This window comes from Enoplosus armatus, chromosome 1, assembly GCF_043641665.1.
Source record: "Enoplosus armatus isolate fEnoArm2 chromosome 1, fEnoArm2.hap1, whole genome shotgun sequence".
Taxonomy (NCBI): domain Eukaryota; kingdom Metazoa; phylum Chordata; class Actinopteri; order Centrarchiformes; family Enoplosidae; genus Enoplosus; species Enoplosus armatus.
This window is the reverse complement of record NC_092180.1, coordinates 18,591,368-18,611,379: the sequence shown is the minus strand read 5'-3', so window position 1 is coordinate 18,611,379 and position 20,012 is coordinate 18,591,368. Positions and strand designations below refer to the sequence as shown.

At 40.8% G+C, this 20,012-nt stretch overlaps 1 protein-coding gene across 1 annotated transcript; it reads left to right on the top strand.

Annotated features, from left to right (window-relative positions):
• Nucleotides 1-2,491: 2,491 nt before the first annotated feature.
• On the top strand, nucleotides 2,492-10,167 carry LOC139282853 (potassium channel subfamily K member 2-like). Its single transcript, XM_070902753.1, has 8 exons — nucleotides 2,492-2,593; nucleotides 2,761-2,873; nucleotides 3,480-3,570; nucleotides 4,088-4,205; nucleotides 4,904-5,064; nucleotides 6,995-7,181; nucleotides 7,320-7,459; nucleotides 9,826-10,167. The coding sequence occupies exons 2-8, from the start codon at nucleotides 2,776-2,778 to the stop codon at nucleotides 10,165-10,167; spliced, it is 1,137 nt and encodes a 378-aa protein (XP_070758854.1). The 5' UTR covers nucleotides 2,492-2,593; nucleotides 2,761-2,775.
• Nucleotides 10,168-20,012: the final 9,845 nt, after the last annotated feature.

The following is a 20,012-nucleotide window of genomic DNA, read 5'->3' as shown; positions in this document are numbered from 1 at the left end:
AACATGTTAGCCTATATCCATCAATCCATGTCAGACATCTTCCAAACAGTGGCTTTGTACTTTAAGATACCCCTCCAAAAGTTCACAAGATTAATGGGGATACGACACAATGAATGGAAGACAAAAACGTTCTGCTATACACACATCTATACTATTGGGGGGTCTGAGAAGTTTTGTCTTTAGTGAAGCTGTTCACACCTTATGTACTATATGCAACTTGCAGACACTGACTCATTATAAGAGATGCCAACAAAAGGTTGGGAACCACTGCTTTAGCAGCAGAACCACCTGGGCCTCAATTAAAGTACTGAGAAAACACTGCCCAGTTCTTCACTGTTCTTCACCTCTGTTTCCTTCTTGCTTGCACTCAGTGTTCCTCTCTGCTTTTTTTTGCTTCACTCTTTCCCCCTCTGTCTTTCTCTCTGTGCCTTTATGTATCTTTCTCTCCACCTATTCCCCTCTCACACCTGCCTGACATCCAGCTCCTCTACATCAAGAAGGTTTTATGTCATAATCCCTCAGATTGATTCATTTATATCATTCTGAGGATGGTTCTCTGGTCTGACATTATATTGCATGTGGAGATGACATGGAAGAGAGGTCGACTTATGGTCAAATGGTCACACACACAAAAGTGCTTCCTCACCTCCAGTGAATAAACATGTAGTACAATCACTACACATTTAGATGGAGACTCCTGAAACTCCGTAAATCACCCCCCTTGGTTCTGTGGACCCCGGTGTGGGAACCACCTCCCTGTATCCTGCACCTCCACCCCTTGCCTCTCCCCCCTCTTTCTCCACCCCTCTCCTCCTCCTTCCTCTCGGTGTTATCCAACCGCTCCACCGGTGCGCTCAAAAGCGTGAGCGCAGGCGGAGCGGAATGCATGCTGGAGAGCTGAAAGAGCAGAAAGACCAGACAAAGCTCTTTGCAGTGACCTGTGGATGCAATAAAAGTTATCTTGCCAGCGCAGCATCAGTGTCCGATCAGCGGTAAAAGTAGAGGAGAGGAGCAGAAGAAAAACGGAGCGCCTGTTCGTCCCCCCGCTTCAGCACCGCAGGGAGGAGACACGCAGAGGAGGAAAGATTCCCCTAAACGCAGTGAGAGCGTCGGATGAGGAGAAGAGGAGAGCGGAGGGCATCGGATAGGCAACAACAAGGAGTAAGTACACAGAGAGAGAAACTGTTCTGAAAGTTATCAACAAACTCAAAACTGGCTGCATAAGATAAGCTCATTTTAATACAATATGAAAATACACATTTCAGTAAAGATAATATGTAAAGCTGATGCAAGTTGTTCCACCTGTCTTACTTCTCGACTTAGTGAGAGAGGAGAGATGGAGGGGTGTGTGAGTGTGTGTGTGTGTGTGTGAGTGATTATTTCCAGCAGCTCTGCTTCCTGCACAGCAGCACTGACTGCCGGCTTGTTTTAATCCATTCAATATTTATGCAGCTAAAATATTTTAACTTGTCAGAAAACCAACCAATATGTTTCCCAAAAGCAGCTTAACATCTGGAGTTTCAGTTGTTACACTCAGTTATTTAATTTAAAAAAAGAAAAGAAATTAAGCTCAACATCCTTGTCACTTGAAAACCATGATTTGCAGAATATCACCATTTTATATCACAAATGTATGTTTTAGCATTGTATTAGTTACAAACTCTTTGCTGATCACAGAGGAGGGACTGAGAAGCAGAGCAGTTAGAGATTTTAGAGCACTGAGATGTGTGTTGTGCAAAAGAGACTGAGTGAACACAAAAGGAGGTGGAGTGCTGCTGAGGTGACCCTGATGAAAGATTACTTCATTTAGGTCACCAGCGCATATTGTGTATGTTTTGGTCAAACCTTCACATGAAAGCCCCTCAACTTAAGTGCTTTTGTCCTTTTTTTTCATTCTCATCCTAATAACATTCAGTACAGTCAGTATGATGACAGTATCTTTTATAGAAAAACGCATAAATCAATACTTGTTGTGATTTATATCAGTTAGTATGAACCGTATCGTGGCACCTATGACCTTGTTCTACAGCAACGGGAATATGTTGAGGACCACAATACCGATGTTGTACAACTTGTCTGTTGATAAAATGTTTCCCTGGCTGTAATAGTTTTGGAGTTTACACTGAATAGAATGGGAGATGAGATGATGACCCCATCACTTTTCATTCATTCATTCATTAGTCAGAATTCCTCTTCTCTTCTGTCTGTGTGATCCTGAACAGACTCCACCTCCTGACACACACATTCATACTCAGCCTTGCAGTAGGCATAGGAACAGACCCCCCTAGAATCTGATTGGCTACAGTGTAAGTAGCAAAGTTAGCTACCAGCTAAAGGCCATTTAAAGGCCTCGTCAATGACTTATTTATAAGGACTTCTAAAATTAACAGCTAAATGTGTTTGTAAGTAAGAGAGCAGAGACAGGGAGGGGGAAACACGTGTGGGGGAAAAAAATCTCAATGCCATTTTCTCATTTCCCCTGACAGTGGCAGCTCCAGACTTATTGGACCCTAAATCCGCCACTCACAACACCAAGCCCCGCCTCTCCTTCTCCACAAAGCCAATCACACTGACTCCCCGGGAGGAGAGTGAGGTGAGAGAAAAAAGAGAGAAGTCCAAATTTTAAAAGTAATTAAAAAATAAATAAATTCACAAGGTGCTTAATCCACAAAGAGGAAAAAAGCTCTAAAATTATAGAACATTTCAGGGGGCCTCCTGTATGTATGTATGTGGGTTGATTGATCAGTTGAAGTGTTGTAGGTGGTTGCCACAGTGATGAAATGGAAGACGGTGACAGCCATCTTTCTTTTGGTGGTTCTGTACCTGGTGATGGGAGCAGCAGTCTTCAGAGCCCTGGAGCAGCCTCACGAGAGGTAGGCACGTTAAATATACCTCACTACAAGACAAGCCGCCCACCCCAATCTGTACATTCATTTACCCGTCACACCCCTGTTACCGACATTCTGTCTACTAGCTGTAAATTGCTCACACCTTCCAGGCATTTCTTCAATACCACTGAAAGCTGCAGGTATTAAGCCCCTTCTAAAAAGTGTAATGTGGATGCTTTGAGACTAAATCATGATTGACCTATTTTAAAACTTTCTTCAATTGTGAAAATATTGAGAATGTTTATTTTATTTAGGTGTTTTATGTTTATTTAGGTTACAAACTTTTAATGGCAATTTTCCAATTCTAAAACCCCTCTGAGAAAGGTACACAATCATGTTTGTCTAAATACTTTATAAGGAAAATGTCTGTGTCTGAATGGATCCCTGTAAGTGGAGTCCCCCAGGGTTCAATAATTAGGCCTCTATAATTCAATTTCTATATCTTGTAGGTCAAAGGAAAATCCTGCATGACAACGAGATTTCTCAGCTAAACAGACGACATCCAGATTTACTTCACTCTTTCATCAAATGACTCTGGTGCTATAGAGTTAACACACAGTTAAATAACCTCACTTACTTTCTCTCTCCTAGTGCCCAGCGTTTGGCCATCCTGTCGCAGAAGCTGGAGTTCCTGTCCAGACACTCCTGTGTCAACCAGAGCCAGCTGGAGGAGCTGGTCAAGGTGAGACTTACCTCACATTAAAAGGTTATGTACAGTATGTTTTGTACACAGTTGTAATGCAGCACAGCGGCAGTCCTCTCAGCACCATGGACAGCTCCTACAGCTTCACAGGAGTACAAGGAAGAAATGTTGAGCCACAGAGACGTTGTTCCTGTTTTTCTTAGTCTAGTCCTGTTTCCAATTCTGAACTATTAAACCCCTCTGGGACTCCTACATTCACCTTAATGTATTCTCTTTGACAGCTCCAGATTTGCCCACAGTCATCTCAAGTTTTATAGATTTCCATCTTTAATTCATTAGACAGGCAAGCACACAAACACACATTCCTGCCTGCACCACCACACGAAACACATGGCTCCAAAGCACCTGCATATATAACAATATTATTTACAGCAGAAAGAAAGTAACACAATGTGTGTTATTTAGCTAACATTTGAAAGTGTCTAACGGTAACTCTTTGATAACTGTTGATCTGAAAGACATATCTCTCCCTGTCTTTGCCTCTCTCCCCCTCCAGCAAGTTGTGTCTGCGATCCGTTCAGGAGTGAACCCCGCAGGGACAATGACCAACCACAGCAGCCTGTGGGATCTGAGCTCCGCCTTCTTCTTTGCTGGGACTGTCATCACAACCATCGGTAGGACACACACACACACACACACACACACACACACACACACACACACACACACACACACAAGAGACATACAGCATCTCTGTGTTTATTCAGACCTTCAGTGGTTCAGACTGATTGGTGTGAATGTGGATTTGTCTGATGTATCACAGTGTGTATTCTTGTATGAATTCAAGTAATTTAAATGTCCGTTCAAGTAAATGAATGTGTTATGTACACATTTATGTGCACACTCCTCCGAATGAAGCAGCTACCAGTTATGGTCAGTTATGTAACATGACTTACTGCTGAGAGAAGTGGAGGGGTCACTGATTCTACATCCGCTTCCCGGATATAATCAAACTAGTACTTAGTGCAGTCTCCGTGGCCATACATCTACCATGTGTGCATGCATCTGTATGTGTTCAGTGGATGGTCATCTCCCTCTGCTACATTCTTATACTCTTGATCTCTTTCACACTCCTTGTATTACCCATCTTGTTTCCTTTTGCTTCTTTTGTTTTGTACTTTGTACTCACACTCACTTTGTAGGGGCACTGCTGTTGAAGCTGTTACTTCAGGGGTTCAATCAGAGGTTATAATCTAATAGTAAAATATACATTTTCATTTGAAAAAGTCATGTAACACATGAATAGCGTTCACACCAGCGCACTGTTGGTGATATATTTCTCAGCCTCTTCTTCTTTCTGTCCTCTCTGCAGGTTTCGGGAACACCTCTCCCCACACAGAAGGTGGAAGGATCTTCTGCATCGTCTATGCGTTGCTAGGGATACCTCTGTTCGGCTTCCTTTTGGCTGGTGTGGGAGATCAGCTCGGCACCATATTCGGCAAGGGCATCGCCAGAGTGGAGAAAATGTTTGTGGTGAGTCTGGAGTGACACAAACAGAGATAATGTATGTCACAGGAGGGTTTACTCAAGTTTATGGTCTGTATAGGCTACCTTGAATAATTTACACCAAAGCACTCTCGACAATTTCCTCTCCTACAGCAGCTCTTTTAGGTCATATTTACATTGTCACATTGAAGCAAAAATACAGCATTACCATAAAAAATTCGGGTTGACCCTGTTCCTCAGGGACCTTTAATGGTTTCATACATTTACTGTTTCTTTTACCACGAGTTGCCCCAGTGCTAATTACACCCTAATAATAAGTTAGTAATAAAAGTTTTCAGTAACAAGGTCACTTTGGTCATTGATCTTGTGTATTTGTGGTCTTTTAAACAGTAAAGGGCCAGATTATCTAGAGAAATAGAAACTATGACAAAAAAAACTAAACAATTGGCAACAAAAAGTGAAAAAATCACATTGTAAGTGCAGCCTACAGTATGTATGTGTGCTATGTGTGTGTAAATGGTCCATGTACCTGCGAACAAAACCTTTGACCTGAATTTACATGTGGATGAATAATTCTCCAGCTGAGTAACATATTGAGAGGATCTCTGTTTGGGGGATGTATTTAAGCTTTAAACTGCTGATGCTTGCTAGTTTTGATTGAAAGCTGAATTTAGGTGTAAAGCTGGCGGTCGAAGCTGACTCCAGAGCTCAGAGTCTAGACTCATTAACATGCTTAAACTATCAGAAGTCTCCTTGTAACTGTTGCTGTTGAACAGTAAATGTTTTTGTCATTCTGTCAGATTTTTTAGTTAAAGACAGTATTTCTAAGATGAGATGGGTCGGGCTGAAAAGTTTTTAAAGTTGAAGTTGCTGTTGTGAATAATTTGCTCTCCAGTCTTGAATGAAATGAGCAGAAATCTGAATCCAGAGTGTGTAATTTAGAATGATTTGCTCCTTCTGCTGCTCTCAGGAGACCCGAGGGTACTGAGGGTAGTGAATATTATGATTAAGGCTGAGGACAGAGGACAAAAGTTCATTGTGTAAACGTAGTGTATGTGTGTGTGTGTTGGTCAAAGCCTTATTGCTCTGTGCCCAGCATTATCCTCAGTGAATACTGTGAATATCCTTTCTTTTCTACTGCACCCAGGGGACCCATTTATGGAACAATGCTATTACTGCTTACAACGTCTGGCTGTTTTACCATTTCACTTCAAAAGCAATTTTCTCTTCAACAATGTGCTGTATCTGTTATGTGTCTGGTCCAGACTGAAATATCTCAATAACTATGAAATGGATTGATAAGTTTGTACAAACATTCATGGTTCCCTGAGGATGAATGCTGCTGACTGTGGTGATCCTCCAACTTTTCCTCTCGCGCCACCATGAGTGTGACATTTGGTTTCAAGTGAAATATCTCAACAAATATTGGATGGATTGCCATGAAAAATAATGTCCATGGTGTGCATGGTAGCATTCTGATGTTAGCATTTAGCACAAAGCACTGAGCTAAATAAGTACATCAACCCAGAGCTGCTAGCATGACTGTAGAGTCTTATTAAGTGTCAAAATCAGTAACATGAGCATTTGTTAGATAGCCTTTCCTTCCATGTTGACTTCTACACAACATTCAGTATCTTGTTGTGATTTGAACATCATTTCAGTTACTTCTCACGGCGGCACAAGGTGACAAATTTACACATTTTAGCATAAAAATTGGATTTGGATTCTCTCTTTCAAGCACCTTGAGAGACAAATAATTAAGGGTTTACAGCTTTCCTCAGCTTCTGTACCAAAGCACTTCAATAAACCATCGAACTCTGAGGGTCTAAGCTTCATGTATGTTTTCAGTGATCACCAACAGACTAGACAGACTGTCTCTAGACGTTGTAAAGGTACCTGTCACATAGATGAAATTTACGATCATATTGCTCATTTTCTCTGCCTCTCCCTCCTGCAGCACTGGGACATCAGTCAGACAAAGATCCGCGTCATCTCCACTCTGCTGTTTGTGTTGTTTGGCTGCCTGCTGTTTGTGGCGCTCCCAGCAGCCATCTTTAAACACATCGAGGGTTGGTCTGCGCTGGAGTCCCTTTACTTTGTGGTCATCACCCTGACTACTATAGGATTTGGGGACTTTGTGGCAGGTACAGACACACAGCCAGTGATTGTACCAACACAGACAGACACTTTAAACCTTTCTGTCTCTCTGCATCATGCATGTATATCTCATGAGGTGGACTGTTTTGTTCATTGTCTCTGTCTGCCTCTGTCTCCGTGTCTAGGTGGTTCAGAAATAGAGTACCTAGATTACTATAAACCAGTGGTATGGTTCTGGATTCTGGTGGGACTAGCCTACTTTGCTGCCATCCTCAGCATGATAGGAGACTGGCTCAGAGTCATCTCCAAGAGGACAAAAGAAGAGGTATGAGACTGCTGGTTTCATTTACGCTTTCATTCATTGGCTCTTTCTAATTTCTTTTGCACCTCCTTTTTGACACTTTTTCCTTTTTCTCTCGGCACCTGTTTCTCTGTTGATGTAAATGTTTCCACGTTCTATATCTCTCTGTCACTTCTGTCTCTCTTTCAGAGACACAGTGTCGGTTACAGTGCCATGTCCTCGCTTCAGCTTTTGCCCTCTGTTTAACTTCATTTCAATGATAAGACTGTTTCCTAATCTAATCCACTATCTGCCATCCAAACACATAAACACGGTCATAGGCCATTACTGTGAGCATCTCCAGAGAGAGAGAAAGAGGTCATTTGGACAATGTGTGATGATGTCCTTATCAGAAACCATATCTAGAACTGTATGTGCTCTAAATATAGCACAGGTTATGCTGGGAGTTTTCACAGGGACCCTACATTGAAAAACTGATACAGTCGACACCTTTGTTGTAATTAGGGAGTTTTAGTGAGAGGTGAGAGTGAATAAAGATTTGGTCATACAGTTTAGCCTTAACTAACAGACCATATTCTCATATAAGAGTTTCAGGGAACAAGACTTGGCATCTTTGACAAGAACATGGTGACATGAAGACATGACATGGTGTACCCATTAGTTAAACATAATTAGTTGAATGATGTTGGTTTGCAACTGTTAGGTAGTGATGCATGATGCATTGTGTGTGTGTGTGTGTGTGTGTGTGTGTGTGTGTTCACTGATGCACCCTATGGGTTGTCATGCTGAAGTCCTGCTGCGATACACCATAATCTTACTGGCCTGTAAATGTGTGTGTGTTATTATCATCAGGCACTGTGGTATAGTTAGACCAGGCTGTGTTTGAGGTGTGCGTGCACAGACTTGTCTTTAGCCCTGAAGTGATTGATACCAGAATGGCTCTCAGGCAGCTCCAGTCCCCTTTTGATGAGATACAAAATTGAAGCATGTTAGTAGCCCATTTAGGCACATAAATATCCTGGTTAATCAAAGGTTTTGGCGCAGGGCTCTGCACACCTCTGCTTCACTTCTTCCTCTTGTGTCAGTCAGCCTTTTCTTTTTCTGTCTGGCTCCATCCTCGTCTGTCGGTGTTTATCAACCTGCCCGTATCTTGATTTTGAAAGAAGAAGCTGATTCACTTACAGTATAGAATTTATGAATGAAAACATGTGTGTTGTGATACTGTGTTTGTAACAGTTTTTACTGTCAGAGGCACACATTCACACGTTTTTAATGAAAGACCTCAAAGACCCTGTGCCTGATACACAGACCTGTCCCTGGAGACAAAGTACAGTGTTTTGCTCTATTTTCATTGAGGCATTTCATCGTCTCGTGGCACAGCAGAGAAAAATTCATATCAGATTCTGTGGTTTTCTGATGACAGGTAGATAATGAGGTGTTTGATTAATTGAAATTGAGATGTACAGACAGTAATGCAATGGCTGTGTTTCCCTAGATTGATTTTGTTTTATAAATTGATCTCAAAATTCAGCTTTGGAAGTCAGCTGAAAACACAGCAGTGTGCTCTGCAACATAACCTAAAATATGCATATTATTGCTATTTAGTTCTTTTAAGGTGTACTCAGCTGTGTGTGTGTGTGTGTGTGTGTGTGTGTGTGTGTGTGTGTGTGTGTGTGCGTGTCACATTTTACATGGCTGATTAATACTCTGTGACGTCTGATGTAGTTGCAGATACATTGTTTTAATGTAATTGAGTTGACTTCCTGGTCAGTGACATCATCACTCACTCTGTATTTTCTCTTTTAAAAGCTAAACACAAAACACACAAGTGTGTTATAAATACAGACCGTCTCTAAATGAAGATGTTTATGGTTCTCTAGATCATTAAAGGGCCGTACCATGGATTTATACATTATACTGTAGCCAGTGCATTTATCAACACAAAAAATAGATAGTCAAACGTGGACATTATAAAGATAGAAAGAGAGATAATGTGATAATGTGACACAGAAACTTAAATAAATAGAGTAAAGTTGACAGACTGTTCACTGTGACAGAAAAGCTTCAAGCCTGTGCATGTTGATTTTCATATTGTACTGAACTGAATGGAAACTAATAGCTGCCCAGAGGGTGCCTGAAAACTGTTGTTAAAAGCCTTCCTCATACACCCCCCCCCCCCCTCACATGCCATTCCACGTGTCCTCTTCTACTCTAGTTTTCCTCTTATTTATTTCTCTGTATTCTAATTAATTTTCATTTTATATTTTAGATGTTTAACAGACACTGCCATGAAAACAGGCACTTCTTGCTCAACAGTTTCAAGAATCAAACCTGCCATCCATGTGTATCCCTGCGCACTTCTACTAACTTCACTCTCTCGCTGCTTGTAGGTAGGAGAGATCCGAGCTCATGCTGCAGAGTGGACGGCTAATGTCTCAGCAGAGTTCAAAGAAACGCGACGACGTGTCAGCGTTGAGATCTACGATAAATTCCAGCGTGCCGCGTCAATTAAACGCAAACTGTCCTCTGAGCTGGGATTCAGCCCTGCCCCTGAGCTCACTCTGCCCAGGAGGACCGTGTCGGTCAACTTCAACGATGAACGGGACAGGAACGAGAGGGATGCCGGACTGCAGGGCCTGACGACACCTTTGGCAAGAAATGGTGGTTTGTTCATGAACGGGCTGGACTCTCTGGAGAGAGGAGATATCTCAGTCATTGAACACCTCAAGTAGAAAGAGGACGGTCAACACCTTTCAAGATCTTTCCAAGGTCTTTCCATTTGTCATCATTGGTGGCATCAGTGATTAGAGCAGAGATGCTTGACCAAATGAACTGTTCTTATTCACAAATAAATTAATAATGAGAAAGTGGTACATCTTCAACTTTCTACATGGATGTAAGCCTTGCTCAAGAACACTTCCGTGGATCTTTGCCAATTGGACACTTCACCACCCTCATCCTGCCAGTGAAACAAACAGCAAGAAGAAGAACATACAGAACATAAGTTGATCTTGTTGAAATCAACAGTTAACCCTGGCTAAAGGACAAAAGAAAAACCCACCTAAAAGTACAGTATTTGGTGACCTGATGTCTAAAAGTCAGAAGAATGTCCATGATGCCTGTCTGTGTTTGCAGCACCCCAATATTTTACATTCTAACAATTTTATACATTTTTACTGCACAGCTTTACAACTTGTTTGGGCATTTTCTTTCTTTATTGGACAGTTGATAGTATAGAGGCAGACAGGAAACACTGGGCGGGAGAGAGAGGTACATGTAGCATGCAATTATATGGTGTGTGGCTTTACCCCTCGGCCATGTTTTTGAGGGCGCTGCTGATTGACTCTGACAATCACAGTAGGCTGTTAACTGAAATAAACTGAGATGTTACGTTATGTGGTGAGCTGCGATGATATGAGAACTGTAAAAGATACAGAAGATGATGTCTGAACTACAAAGATGGTGGACTCTTGATGGGGAGAGGCTGAAGATGTTGAGATTGTGAGATGGTGGGATATGATATTGTTTGAACTACAGATGAGACGGAGCAGTGTGCTCTATTGAACTACAAAGATGGAGGACTGTGATGTTGATGAAGCTACAAACTCTCAGTACAGAGAATCTCTAGATTGAGCTCATGTTAGAGGCTCATTTACCCATTCAGTTTAAATAGTTACTGTTGTTACCAACAACAAGTATAAGTCATTACTTTTCACATTTCCTTTCCATGCTTTTGAGTAGCTTTATGTCTCTATCTTGCCTTTTCACTGGAGGATGTGCAGCTTCTGATCATCATGATATCATTAAAGAGTTTGACCACTGTGATTTCTAGTGGCAGCCATGTTAGTCTACAGTCCTGTTGTTTGGAGCGTAGTGAGTCTTTACTTTTTATGTCTCTATAATGTTGTCACCTCAACATTTTGGTTTAGAAGGCATCACTTGATATTTGCAAACTACAAACTCAGTTTTAGAGAAGAGGAAGAAGGTGGCTGTGGTTCAAAGTGTGTCTCTCTGATTCTGGATGTAGTTTTTTTTTTTTTAATTACAGCACTGAGTGGCCTCATGAGGAGGTTTGTCAAACCATTGCTGTGCCTTAAACTCTTTACTTTGCCAAACCAAGGCCAAGCACAACACACCGGGAGGTGGACAGCTGATTTAACTAGTGTTCATACTTATGTATGCTATCAGTAACAATTTTGTTTACTTCAACTGGGGAAATGAGGAGTTTTATAAGCCCAATGTTGTTGGTCTATATCCAGTCCAACAACACTAAACCAGTTGTTCACACTAATGATGTTCTGCTGGTCTGGATCCACATGTGGCCATATCCATTCAATGCTTTGTGTTATCTATAATGATATAATTTGTACGGCTCTGTGGATTAAGTAAGACTGTTGCAGGCTTGACTGTTTTATGGTATGGAAGCAGAAAACGTTCTTGAGCCAGTTAGTCACAACCATTGAAATGTTCATTTATACTCTGACACATAATGTATGTGTCATATTATATATCAGTTTACTCTCTGCTGACCAACCCAAAGCTGCTATGATTCACAGTGAACTGCATTTCTGAGCGGTGCCACCAAATGTGTGTAAACATGTCTTGCAAACAGCTGTTGAATTACAAGGACATAAATCTGATCTCTATCTGTCATTGTCAGCCGTCATACCACTGGTGTCCTGGAGAACATTGTATCTCTGATTTAATCAATTTACTGTGGACACGTATGACCTGAAGGACAAGAGTGTGAGAAAACGTGGAAAAATCAAATCATTTGTGTTTACATTGTTGAGATGTGATGGTTTGATAGAATGATTCACAGATTTGCACATGGACAGGTCAAAAGATCGAAAGTTTCAATGTTACAGTTCAAGAATAAATTCAGTTTTAATGCCCAGCTTTCACACACACACATACACACAATGAAGGTTTTCTTCCATGTGTGTACGCCTGCCGTTGAAAATGCACTTTTAACAGCCTTTGAACGTAACAACATGCTCTACTGTAGCTTCCACAGCTAACCAGTCCATCCAATCAGAAGGCTTCAATTTCGTTGCTGTGTGGCATTAACGACAACTACACGGTTTATCACACAAACTTTTCTCTTTAACGGTCCAAGCCAGAGAATTGAACCCTTAGATCATTACCCACATACACAAGGAGTGTGAAACCAATTGATATCTGACGGCTTAACAAAATGATCCATGTTGAGAATTTCCTGAGAGGATTTTGAATTAATCTAGTGAATGTAATGACAAAGATAACTAGAAATAAGTCTGTGGTGCAGCTTGAAGTTTTATATGGTACCAATGATATACTGGCAACAGCGAGTCTTTAAGAAGCCCACTGGACATCCTAATTCAACTGATACAAAGGTGGGATATAGATGTTTTGACTTTTACTATAGCAGTCTGTATGGTTCAGTACTAACACTGACAGGAAACAGTATTACACTGCGTAGTTGCTGGTTGGTCTGCCTTTGCCTTCTTTGCTGTTCAGTTTGTTAACAAACATATGACATTGTTACACAATCATCTTATTTAGCTGTGCTAAAATGAAACTAACTAATACTTTTTCATTTTCTGCTAATGTGCTAGATATGTTAATATGGCGACCATGAAAACTGTATTTTTCTAAACTGTATGTTTGTACTTGTAGAGTGTTTCTACACTGATGTGAGTGTGGGAGAACACATTGTAATAATAATGTCTGTAGAGCTTATCTAAACACAATGTAACAAAGACTTTCGTACAATGTATGACTTGAAAATATAACAGATTTCAATTCTTTCTTTGTCTCCTGTGTTATTCAAAGTGCTCAACCTTTGCCGATGGCTCTGTATAACCTGAAGAAGAATGTGCATCATATGATCTGTCATTTTTTGTACAGTAACTGCAGCCGTCCTCATAGAAACTAGAATAGAATTCTAAACTCGCCATCTCATTACAAAAAAACTCAATGGTTGTTGAATAACACTTCAGCAGTGATATAAAGCTTTATGTTCTACTTAAATACTGAATTTAATGTTAACATTTTCAAAACTTAAAAGAGTAATTTACAGTAACACCAAAGCAGTGTTGCACTACCCTGTCTGGTTGAAAGTTTGAATTCTGTTGTAACTCTGATTCCATCCAGCATTACTGATGGGTGTGGTCAGAAGTGCGCTCTGTTACACCTGTAACCACACCCACCAGTGATGTCACGGGGTACTGACACACCCTTGACTACACCTCTACATCATTGCTGCAAAGTGAGTAGATAAAACCCAAGATCAGCTGCTGTTAAGTTGACGCGAGGCAGAGATACTGCATGAGGTGAAAGGGACAGGTGCATGCTGGTGTTCAGAAAATAACAGGAAGTTAGTTATTGTAGTTTGGCTCGCTGATTATTCCCGCTTACCAATGCGGTAAACAGAGCTGCAGCAGAGCCTGTGGCACACACTTCATGGAGTGGCAACTGAGATACTTTAAAACCCATTAACACCTGATTGCTGCAATTTGCATGAAAAATGGTGCTCCCTCTTGGAGTCATACCTCAGTCAAATCTGAACACACAGACAAGATGCACATATGTTTAGATTCAATGTGACTTACACTTATGGAGGGAATTCAAAATAAACATCCATAAATCCACCTGCAAGTCGCATCTTAGAACTCCTGAACTTGCCTGAGAAGCATCACAATTTTCGTCGTTATCAAAGTAATCTAGTGATACTTGTCTGTACCTCCACGGGTACATTGCAAACAGAAATAGCTAATAGCTAATATGGAATACTGATTTGACACAATTCAGGATTTAGTAATATTTGAACTGAAATCTGATGACAGTTGGAGGGTTGTTTGGTCACTGTCAGTCAAATCTGATCAAACCAGCCCCACGCAGGCTGATGATGCAGATAAGTTGAGTTATTGAGCATTACATTCTTAACAAATAATAACTAAAGATGCTTTTTTTTTAAAATCAAACTTTAACTTTGCACGTTCCTTATTTAGTCATGAGTGGTTATTATTACGGTCATGGAGAAATATTCCATAACATTCAAGTTTTCAGGGGCTTTAAAGTTTCTCCCAGACCTGTAATGACTAACTCATTCTCAGCACTGCCAGACATAACTCTGCTTTATTCAGCATTTGGAAGCACATTAATCAGTATCTTCTCTCACACAGTTCACAGCCGGTGAACCACTGAGTAATTATTAGTGTTTAAACTTCCTGGATGGTAGAGTGGTCTGATGAGTGTGACTGGCCAGTGGCAGCAGGTCTTATGATGCGTGAAGTAAAGTTATCAAAGCAGGAAGTACAGACCAGAATCAACAGCACACAGTCAGACAGATACAGTACACTGGCTCATTTCATCATGATATTTTCTCCATTGTAAGAGCCCACTTAGCCAGCCAAGGCTGAGAGAACCAGGAGTAATGTAGGAACCATGACTGGTTAAGGTATAATTTCAATCAGTTCTACAAGAGAAAGCTGATTGCTGGTAAAGGTCAATATAATAATTTAAAGCCCCCTATCCACTCAAAAATGAGTTGTTCTTATTGTTACGTCACTTGCGCTTCACTTTTCAAGTTCATCTGCTGAAGGAGAAAAGTTTCTCTGTGCTCTCCTTAAATCTGAGTTTGACACGTTTACGTTTAAGACCATGATTTGTGACATCACAACTAGTTTGAAAGCCAATCACAGTCCAGTATGCAACTTACACAAAAGTTAGGTGGAACCAAAATGAAAAATGTTTTTGTATTTATGAATTCTGGATGTTTCAATGAGGGATGAGGAGTAGACTTTCTTAACAAGCTAATAAGACAGTATTTTGATATGTATGTATGATAAGATATAGTTCAGCATTTTCGTAAAAGGATTCTCTTGAGGTGAGTTCGATGAGAAGATTGATACCACTCTCATGTCTCTCCGGTAAATATACAGCTACAACCTGCAGCAGGATAGCTTAGATTTTATGGTTTTACTGGGGTTTATGTGGCTCACAGCCAATAACAAAACAAAAACATAACCTTGCTAAGTGTCCTTAGCATTGGATACGCCCCACTGATTGCGTAACAACCCCTGGTCCATCCTGCCACAGCAAAATATTGGATTCAGCAGTTTCTGAAATGCACGATACCCATTATCTTTGGCCATCTATTCAGAGAATAGTTACTGTATAAGTTACTTCACCCACAATTTATTGGGCATATGAGTTTTTCTGTTGTTATAAGATCATTTTTTAACTCATACAGTACGTGTCTCTGGTCAGTATGTATGTACCCTGCCCAGGTCCAGTTAAGGTTTTCGAATCGGCTGATATTTGCAAACCATCTGTTTTGTAAAGTGAATATCTCGATAACTTCACATCTCACAGAAAGGAGGAGGACGCTGGTACTCTGTATCCTTGTTCAACATGAGTCTTTGAAAATGATTTCCCTGAGGGAGGTTAATGTTTCAAAACATTATAACTACAGAAGTCAGATGAACTGAAGCATCCAGCGGCTTTTATGGTGATTTCATTCTAATGGTTTCTATTTTTAGTTCTGTGCATGTGGAGGCGATTCTTTGCTAGAAAGGTGCTGTAAAAATAGCCCAGGGACACTGATTATTAAAAATAGCTCATTCTCCAGAGGAGGCGGTGAGCGCAGGGAGGCAATCCTGTGGAAGTCAGATATACAGAGGCTTCAGTGAGAAGTCAAGCCAACATGGTCAGGCGATCAGGCAAGATTTTTTTTTAAAAATATGTTACTACAATTACAATATTTGTAAGAACTGGTCTTCAATCCAGCCATTTATCTATTTCTATCTGAGATCCTTTGTCATCTTCTCTTCCTCCATTGGTCCTCAGAGGACACTAAGACATGTTGGCTAGTCACCCCAGACAGCACAAACTGAACAACACTTCAGCAGGACATGTGTTTCATTTAACCTGCCACACATGCCAGATGTTGTTGCGGCTTTAAGAATGCCAACCCATCACATGCACACATTACAAAACCAAAAAGACCAGAAGCAACCGGATTGTAAGACTTTTAAAGACTACAGTGGGGATTTGCCATGTTTCTTTTTAGATTGTGTTGGGCTTGCATGTGATGAATTGGGATGCTTTAAAGTTTCAGTTTACTAGTCACAAGGAGGACCACTCAGCCTGTGATACAATTACTCAAGTGAGCTCACATGAGATATCTCAGTTTGGGAAACTCAAGTGCTGGTTGCATGACATTTGAAGGAGTTTACCGAGTAGGGAGGGTCTAACAAAAGACAAGTTGCATTATGGAAAGGTTTGAAGCAATTTCTTACACTGTGCCACAACAGCCTTTCAACTAAGTTGAACTTTGGGTAACGAGGCAGCCAGCCAGGCAAGGAAGGCAAAATGGAGGAAAAGCTAATATTGTCTGTGTTGTACAAGCTTTGGACCTCGGGAGGAAAGCCCTATCTCGGAAACCCGTTTCCAACCAAGTAGATGCCAAATTATGTAGTTTTGAAAACTCTGCAATGGTTAATGGTTAATAAATGACTTACTAATGCTTTATAGATGAGTTTAAAGCCGTCGGCCCATGGCAGACTTATCCCAACAGTCTACATCCAGTGAGTCAGAGTAATAATTGATCTATACAGCCTTTGTAAATTATTTATTAACTATCAATACAGCCTTTGGTTACAATTAATAAGGGTGACTTGAAAGTGGTACCCATGTGGTACATTGCTCCGTCCACTTACGCCTCACTCCAAGTAAAAAAACAAAAGAGCTACGTCTCGGTTATATTTTAACATTGCAGATTACATTATTTAGCTTTTAAAGTAACTCTACCATCGGTTGAACTCTTCTTTTTGTCTCTTTCCCTCCGTTCTGTTCACACAAACGGGTCGACACTTCCTGTCAGTGACTCTCCTCTGGCCCTGAGAACTGCTGCTTACACAGTGTTGCCGGGTGAAGAATGGGACAAATCATGCATACAGCGGGGGGATCGACGGTCAGTCAGTCTGTCCATTTTTTAAAGACAGACACACACACACATGCATACACAAACACACACTCTTCAGTCTGAGTGCCAGTGATAACATAGCTCAGTGGACCCATCTCCTCATTTCCCGTGTCCCCTTCCAGAGTTGGTTCTGGCTCCGTAGCTTCCGCTAACAGCTCCAGCCAGAGACATCAGAGCAGGACAGTATCCGCTCTGAGGTGTGTGACTGTGTCATCTCCTCGCTGTTCCCATAACCCAGCATGCCCTGCTGCCCCCTCACCCACTGCCCGGCAGAGAGAGAGAGAGAGAGAGAGAGGGAGAGACGAGAAGATATGAGTGTGAATGAACAAACCAGGTGAATGTAAAAACCTCAGTGATGCTCCAACAAGAAACAAATGAATATGTCTTTACTAGGCCTCAGACGAACAAGAGGTCAAAAGGTCGGCACACATCAATACCACTAATGCCAACATCTATACACCAGAGATCAATGTTATTGATCCAAAGCAGTGTTCCTCAGACGCATCATGAAGGTTCACCCAGAGAAATCCCGCTAATCATTTTTGACGTTTCACATCCGCCACTGTTGCCATGTGTTTGTATTTGTCACACTCCGTCAGCATGAAGGACACTTTAATGATATAAGCTGCGGGTTGCCAAGGTTTAATTTGCTGCTTTCAATTAAAAGGTGAAGAGCAGACATCCAGTTTAGTCAGCATAATCCTTCAAATTTAGTCATGAATTAGATATGGCTACATAAAGAGATATTACATTCACCCACGGATGGTCGTTCTATGCAGTGAGTAAAAACACGGGTCTATTAGAAAAGGGAGCGGTGAATGATATATATTATATTTAGTGTTGGTTTGATGTAGCAGCTTCAATGAATTTTCAGATGTGTTGTGATGTGTAATGTGTAAATTGTACTGTGGAACTAGTCTTAATCCAAGAACACTAGTTGTGGTTGATACAGCAGTCCTCAGCCCGTCATTAATCACTTCAATACCTGCAGTCAACCTAATGAAGGCAAACAGAATCACTGTATGATTGCCATACTCCATGACGAGGAAATTAGTTTGTTTTCCGATCGTCTCTTTTGAAGTTACGCAATACTTACTTGTGTCCTTTATGAGCAAATTCTAATTAGGTGTGCTTTGAAATTTGGTGTCTGAATCAAGAGCTGCATTATTGAAAAGGCTGAGAGTCGCTGGTGTTTCCTCACCAACACCACCTTTTGGTGATTTGGTGAACTTTAACCAGATATTAAGGTGGACTGGAAGGAGCTCATTGTGGCCTGAAGTGAAGGTGGACAGGGAAATGATATGTTTACTCAATTCAAAATGAAAATCTGATCATCATCAGTTTGCAATTAGTTTAACAATACCTTTGTCAGTTTACAGCACAGCACTGCCCACTGTAAGGGGACAATGCAACACACGGTACGGACATTAAATTACACGGCGTCCAAAGGAGAAGCTATTTTGTATTACAAGTGAATCCTTTCAAAAACGTGCACTACTTTTTCACTTCATCCTCAACAAAAAGAAATTTAGTTTCATGCTGCATGAATAAAATGTACTCATTCTCAACTGTTTATCTCAATACAGGCCAAATGGACATCCTGTTCCATGTTTCTCTTTTAATTCAGGTTACTATTTTCTAGTTTCTCGAATGGCCTGAGGAACCACATAAAATGGTCTCATTAGATATTTCATTTTCCTCCACTGACAGATATTTTATTTTGCCTGAGGTGTATCCTGCACTGTCAGACAGTCACACTCACAGCAACATGTTTTCTCCATATGGCTCGTGTTCTCCATCCTGTGGTGGCAGAGTGTACTGTGTACCTCTATAACAGCTGCACACTCTGTGCATACCCTCACATAAAGTTTCATCCAATAATAATATCAAAGACAAACAACCCATCTGTATGTAAAAAAGACACCACACAAGTTATGAAGCTGTTAGAAAAGGTTTAGTAAAAAGAAGTTCAATTTTGAACTATTTCGCATCGTCAACTATTTACAAAGATTCAGAACACTGAACTATACCTAAATAAAATCCAGACAGATTTAAAAAAGCACAGCTGCTTTCAGCATTTGTTGCTAAGATCAGTAAGAAAGAAAAAAGTCAAAACAAAAATCAGTTTTGTTTTCTTGACTTAACTATGAAAATATGAAACAGTCAGAAAATCTATAAAATCTTAGCTGCCACTAGCAATCAGGATTAATAGATGGATGAAGCATAGCTGTCATTGCCGTATATATATCATCTACTATGTACAAAGTTCAAGACATTTCTCAAACACACCAAGAACACAAGAACAGTACAAAAGAAAGGGTACAACCAGCGAGTCAGTGGTAAAGACATGTTACAAGGTGAAGAGAAGACGGACGGACAAACACACCTGGTTTACATTCAGAGGAGTCACAAAAACAATGGTGGTTTCAGTCATTCTACAACATTTAGGAAAAAATATGTATCAGACATTTCAAAGATGCAGACAGTTTCATTAAAAGTCGCTTAAAACAGAGCATTATGAAAAGTAGTGCTGTGAGGAAAACCAGCACTTAGTTACCCACTCCTCTTTAACCTGCCTAATCAGTGGACTTACGACTTTCAGCTACC

Bases quoted from the DNA above. Each gene is read 5' to 3' on its own strand.
- LOC139282853 (XM_070902753.1), top strand. From the start codon at position 2,776: ATGAAATGGAAGACGGTGACAGCCATCTTTCTTTTGGTGGTTCTGTAC. The intron at 3,571-4,087 runs GTGAGACTTACC...CTCCCCCTCCAG, and splicing joins AGCTGGAGGAGCTGGTCAAG to CAAGTTGTGTCTGCGATCCG. The intron at 5,065-6,994 runs GTGAGTCTGGAG...TCCCTCCTGCAG, and splicing joins GAGTGGAGAAAATGTTTGTG to CACTGGGACATCAGTCAGAC.